General features: G+C 40.6%; 1 protein-coding gene across 7 annotated transcripts in view; it reads right to left on the bottom strand.

The window, feature by feature from the left end:
• Positions 1-1,113: 1,113 nt before the first annotated feature.
• MIA3 (MIA SH3 domain ER export factor 3) overlaps positions 1,114-6,105 on the bottom strand; it is a 79,667-nt gene continuing 74,675 nt past the window's right edge. For 4 of the 7 annotated variants that reach the window (XM_082426021.1, XM_082426020.1, XM_082426022.1 and 1 more), the window contains 4 exons: positions 5,887-6,024; positions 4,882-4,961; positions 2,978-3,128; positions 1,114-1,962 (listed from right to left, as the gene is read on the bottom strand). In XM_082426021.1, coding sequence (XP_082282147.1) covers positions 1,652-1,962; positions 2,978-3,128; positions 4,882-4,961; positions 5,887-6,024 — 680 coding nt within the window. In that variant the 3' untranslated portion in view covers positions 1,114-1,651. Of the gene's footprint in view, positions 1,963-2,977; positions 3,129-4,881; positions 4,962-5,086; positions 5,157-5,886; positions 6,025-6,105 lie in introns of all 7 variants that reach the window. The other 3 variants (XM_082426025.1, XM_082426026.1, XM_082426023.1) reach the window with 2 other exon arrangements.

Genomic DNA, 6,105 nt, shown 5'->3' with positions numbered 1-6,105 from the left:
GAGTTTTCCTCTTAAATTTCTTCTATTCTTGATAATAAACAGGACACAGAGATGGAATTCTCTTTTCCTGAAAAACTCCTTATGTATTCGTTATGAATTTTGGAAGAGTTGTCTTCTTTCAACGGTCCATATCTTTCTAAAGTGGCATCTTCTAGTTTAGTATAAAGAAAAAGTTTTGTTTCACAGTGAAGCATTTGCTTTATTTTATAAGGTATTCTTAGAGGATTAAATATCCTAAAGGTGACAAGTCGCGGTGCAGATTTCAGTAGTATCATTACATCACAGAACTTCAGAGAATGCAAGAGTATGATCTAGCTGTGAACAACAATATCAACCTTTTATAATTCTGATTTAATTGAAATCTTAAACTTCTTGAAATGTGCTACAAAGTTACTATAAAGTGTCTGGTGAGTTAGTTAGTTCTTAGAAACATTGTTTAAAAGACCTGGTGCAGTAATGGGTATAGCAAGTATGATGCAATCCTAGATTCTCAGATTTACTGATTTTTAAATATAAGTGCCAGTATTCAAATATGAATTTCGGAGTAGGATCAATCAACAAAGAGAACTGAGTTCAGCCCATGGTTGCTGACCTAGGGCATGTTACAAGCCTCACAATCCTAAATCATTCTTTCTCATAGTATTACCTACTCTTTGCCCTTTTTTGCCATATTCCTTGAAAGTCAGTGGCAAGGTATAGGAGAAATAACAGACTCTACATTTTTTGAAAGAAATTTTCTTACTTTTATGGTCATGACACATCATTTTCATTTTTCTGTTATGCACCCTTAATGCAAGAACGGTAAAAGCAACAGAACATCAGGTCAGACAACTCTTGCTACATGTAAACTCATACTCAGAAAACCATTCTCAACCAGGCAGAGCCACAAGAAAGCACGTGAATGCTGTCCAAATTGGCCCACTGACTTCTTTGAAGTAGAAGGAAAACATAGCAGTTGTGGTGCTTCCCGGTGACTTTGAGGTTGAACTCATGAGCGGTGAGCCAGGGAAGTGTGCTGCCAGGTCACCATCTTCAGTTCTGGGAGCTTGAGTTTACATGTTTCCAAAATGGTACAAGTCTCATGAGAAAACAATGAGTCAACAGACACTTGGGAAATATTAATAACCAAATTTTTATGAACTATTACTACAAAGAACTTCAGCAAGAGGGGAGATAAAAGTTTAGTAATCTTTTAGTAAACATTTTTAGCGTAACAGTCTTTGCGACCAGATATTTTTTAAAAATCAAGCTTATAAATACTGTTGCTCTGTATTCAACTGGTGTACACTAAAAATAGGATAATAAATGGAAATACATGTTCTTATAGCATTTCCACAGGAAATGTTCATATTTTTCACGACATTCTAAATCATTTAGCAGTTACATATGCTACATTAACTAAAACACAGGTATTCTTTATTGCACATTTCAAAGTTGTAAGGAGGCTCTAGCTTACAAGGTGATTTTTATTTTGGGAGGGGGAAATGATATTTTTTAACTGTTTGGCTCAAAAATGCACACTGCCAAGGCAGCTTAGTTCTAAAAACAAACCTTTTAAAATCAACTTTTGGATTCTGAAGCCAGTGAAAATCCTCTACCGTCATGAACAGCGCACAGTCCACTTTCTCTCAGACTAGAAGTCCGAGGTCAGTTACGGGCTCTGTGTGAAAGCCTGCGAACAGCCCTGGCTAGTGCTCTGAGAGGCAGGCGGGGGCTCACCTCTGGAGCCGGAAGCCGGTGAGTCTCTTGCAGCAGAGGAAGGTGGATAATCCTGGGGGCCATGGGTTGGGGGTGGTAATCGGGTACCAGGGATAAAGTACTCTCTTGGGCCAAGAGAGCCTAAAGGTCTAAAAGGTGCGTGTCCTGGTAAGAATTCTCGAGGGTCAAGAGGCAGGTCCCGTTTTCCTGGTGGAACGCCTGGTGCATATTCTCTTAAGCCAAGTGGTGGACGCAAACCAGGACCTGGAAAAATTAAAATTCAGTCACGTAACTACATATGAACATATCTAAATTTAGATGATTCCATGTATGTTAATCGTTAATTCTTCATACCCCTGGAAGTCAGGTGGTGGCATCCCCACTTTATAGATGGGGCAAACTGAGGCTCAGCAAGTTTAAGTTACATGCCTGTAGCCAGCCAGCCATGAAGCAACATAGGCTGGATTTAAACGTGGCTCTACCTAGCTTGTGGTTTTTTTCGACAACACAATTCTGCTGTCTTTATCTCACAAGAGCTTGATTTGTACTTAGAAGTACTATATATCATACTAAGACGATAGATTATGAAATAAGGGCTTCACTGTTAGTAAATTTTGATAAGGGAAATTCCATTGTTACTGTAACAATTAAAAACTCATGCAGTAGGCAGCATGGACCTACATATGCCATCAAAATCAAGGTGTCTGCCCTGCTGGGAAAGGCCTTCCAGCTCCACCTAATTAAATTCAGCAACATTCTACCTAGTAGCTATTAGATTCTACCTTCTCTTTAACATTTCCTTCCTGTTTATTCCCAAGGTAGGGAGTGATGGATTAATCTTTCCTTCTTTTATACTCTGTGACCCGTTGCTTATACTTCCATTATGGTGATTACAAGTTTTATGTTGCATATAATGTATGTATGTGTCCTACAGGACGCCTTAAGCTCTTGGAGTTAGGAGAGTTAATTCCATCCATAACAGAGCCTAGTATGTAGCCAGAGATGTTCAAGAAACATAGGCAGAAATAATATTTCTGACTTTCTATGAACAGCCCATTTTCCCTTGTCTACAAGAGATACCTACTGCCCATCTCAGTATAGGGAGATTATGCAGCACCCCATGTGTCCTGAGAAACTGGCAGAAAAATTCAAATGTACTCAGCCAGCTTTACCCTTTCATTGCACAGCCCTGCGTAGCAACTGTTAAAATTTTATCTAGGATTAGAGTGAAAAGATGAATACACTTCACAAGTCCATTACTACCATTCAATCATCATACCAAAGGGTGGAGGAAGTGGCCGAGGCCCAAAAGGCCCGCAGAGTTGAGGAGGTGGTCCGTATCGAATGGGTGGTAGTAGAGGGCCTCCCACGGGGGAGCTCATGAGGGGTGCCCCTGGAAAAGGAGGGGGCCCTTTTGCAGCCATATTAACCTGCAAAGGAGAAGTAATGAAAGTTCTGAAATACTTGGATATGACAGATAAAAGCACCAACACCAGTAAAAGCTAAAACCCAATGAAGCAGATGTCAGGCACCTGTCCAAAGAGCGAACTACAGCAATGAAACTCTACCCCTCCTATCTGTCCCACTGACAGCTCGGGAGGGTTCAAAGAATGTCAGAAGAGTGAACACTTCCACCATAATCATATTATTGCTTGTATAGGCAAACAGAAGAGGATGCAAGAGGACTGTCAAAGGATATTAACAGAGGTGATTCCCAACTAAGAACTAACAATCATACCCATACACACCGTAAACTGCTTCTAGGCAGCCCCTCCCTCCCGTCACCACAATAGCTCATTTTTCCATATTAAGAGTGGAAAGAAAAGGGAATGAAAAATCCATTTTCTACACACGTAAGAAGAGCTAATATTCAGAGTACCTTCAATCTCCTTTCATGTGTTGTAAGATCTCACCTTGCTTTAAACATGAGGGAACAGAGGCACAGAGAGTATTAGGTAACTTGCCGAAGGTCACACAGCACGTAAGAGGCTGGGCTGGAATCCACTATCAGCCTGACTCCAAGCCAGTGCTCTTCCTCCTCTGCCCCCGCTATCAGAGGAGGCTCTACTCTCTGTGAAGTCAGTCCGCTACTTCAAAGGGGTCTTGGGTCTTAGCCAGGCTGCCCTGGGACACAAAGAGCTCTCAAGCGATGTGTATTCCTGGAGTCCTGCACTGGAACTCACAGGTATTTCCCAACAGAGCTAACGTTATATATACACGTTCAGCAGGCGCAGCTCCAGCATCTCCCTCCATTCACCGGTAACACTGTCCTTCACATTATGAGCTGCTGACCCATCCTTCCCTGCGGAAGCTGGGTTGGAAATTCTCAATAATGAAAATACGTATCTCGACGTCAACACAGTAAAGCACTGTGAGGTACGATCAGAGGACTTAGCAGCTGTCGCAGCTACACAAGTTACAAGAGAATACACTTATGTGAACATAATTCAAGGCTACTGCTGGGAACTGGCACAACAGGTAATTAAAGATTTCCACTATTCAGTACTTCACTTATAGCAAACATCCTCTGTTACTAATCTGTAATTTCAGATTATTCAAAATAGGGCTTGCCTGGTATACCACTGGAGATATTCTTAAATAGCACACTTCCAAGCAAGTACGTAATAATGATGAACTTACACAATATACGATGAACTGACTTGCCTTAGAGCACTCAACACCGAAGCACACAATACAGAATTGAAGTGATGACTTTTCACATTTTAAGGTTAATTACAACAGATGCTCTAAAGAGATTAATCACCTAACCAAAACAGGAAAAAGGAGTAAAAACCAACCAACCAACCAAACAACCAACCAGACTTCAGCAACCCAGCAACACTTCCAAGTCAACAGTAAGGTCAGTATTGCCATGCAACTTAAAGCAAAGCAGATGAGTGTCATGCTCCTCTGATCCTTTCCAGAAATACACCAAGTAAAAAGCCCAGTTCAACCTACAAGTACTTAGTGCTACTGGATGCTCAGCCAAAGACGTAATGCTGGGAACTGAAGGGCCTTCAGGCTCTTGGAGAACAGTTTACTTTTTCAAAAAGTAAATGAGATGGTACAGACATAACAGAACACACAAAAGGGAGATGGACGAGGCAAAGAGAGGGCGTTGTAGAAAAAGTTAGATGTTTCCTGAAATACCTAATTACAATTCAAAATGACTGCAGAATTTACCTTGCCCTCATCCATCACCTTAGAGGGGGAAGAGCTTCTTGAGCTACTGTTCATCATGGGAGCTGCACCAGATTCTGGATCTGTGGGAGGCCAGAGAACTGATTTAGACTTATTCTGACCTGTATACTCTCTGAAGAAGAATACCAAGTCCTCTACCCACCTCCTCTACAATTTGAGACTCTTTGAACACACTTAGGTCCCTTACCAGAGGCAGAGGGTTTCCCAGATGCCTCAGATGACCATCGAGGACGAGGTAGAGGCCCACCCACTGACCCCTGAGAGAGAAACAACAGCCCTTGCATGAATTTTTCAGAATAAACCAATTGTGGACAGGTCAGATTTCAGTTCTACCCAGAACGCAAAATTTAAAATGGGTCTCCCAATACGTATGAGGAGAAATCACTAACAATTTATGCACAAACTTAAAGAATTAAAGTAAGAACTATCTTGGATTTGAAAGACCTGCACGTTAATAGCACCGCTCAGGTACTTCAAGCTACAGGCAATTGTATATGCTGTTTTTTCAGTCTATATGTAATCTGACTTCCATATCTTACCAAGTATTATAGACATATTTATGATTAGAAACAGACTTATAGCATTTCACATTAATGAGAAATAGATGTACACTGCATAAATTATATAGTTTTAAGGCTACTTTTATATTATTCAAGAGAGGAACTCAACAGAAGTTTAAAGATAAAGGCCTATACTTCACAGCAAAAATCTGAAAAGAAACAAACAACAATAAGAATAAATGATATTTACATATTTGTTTTACATATATACTTATACATGACAAATAGTATTGTTATAATAATAAATAAATGCTTTTTGTTCTAAAGCAAATCTAAAGTAGACTATTTATCCACCAAGACAAAATTAAGAAATTTCCTTCTTTATATTGGACAGACCCAAATTCTCAACCGCTGCTTGCATTAGAATTCTCAAAGAAGGAAAAAACTCTTGAAACAGTTTACTGCAAGGTAACACGTCAATGCTCACCAAATTCACTCCGAGGCACCTCTCTTCGGTTAAGCGTAGCAGACAGAGGTCTTGCGGGTGGGTCTGCTGTCAGCGGCGGGGAGCATTCTCCACCACTCACAGGAGATGGGCCAAAAGAGCCATTCTGGCTCAGGGGACCTGAAGACAACAGGCAATAATTACCACTTTAAGTGAACCTTTTTTTTCTAAGTTCTTGGGATAATTTCTAGGGCATCATAA

The sequence above is a fragment of the Balaenoptera physalus genome (assembly GCF_965194825.1).
Source record: "Balaenoptera physalus genome assembly, chromosome: 1".
In the NCBI taxonomy this organism is placed as follows: Eukaryota; Metazoa; Chordata; class Mammalia; order Artiodactyla; family Balaenopteridae; genus Balaenoptera; species Balaenoptera physalus.
Note: the sequence above shows the minus strand (reverse complement) of the source record. Positions and strands in the feature narration are given on the sequence as shown.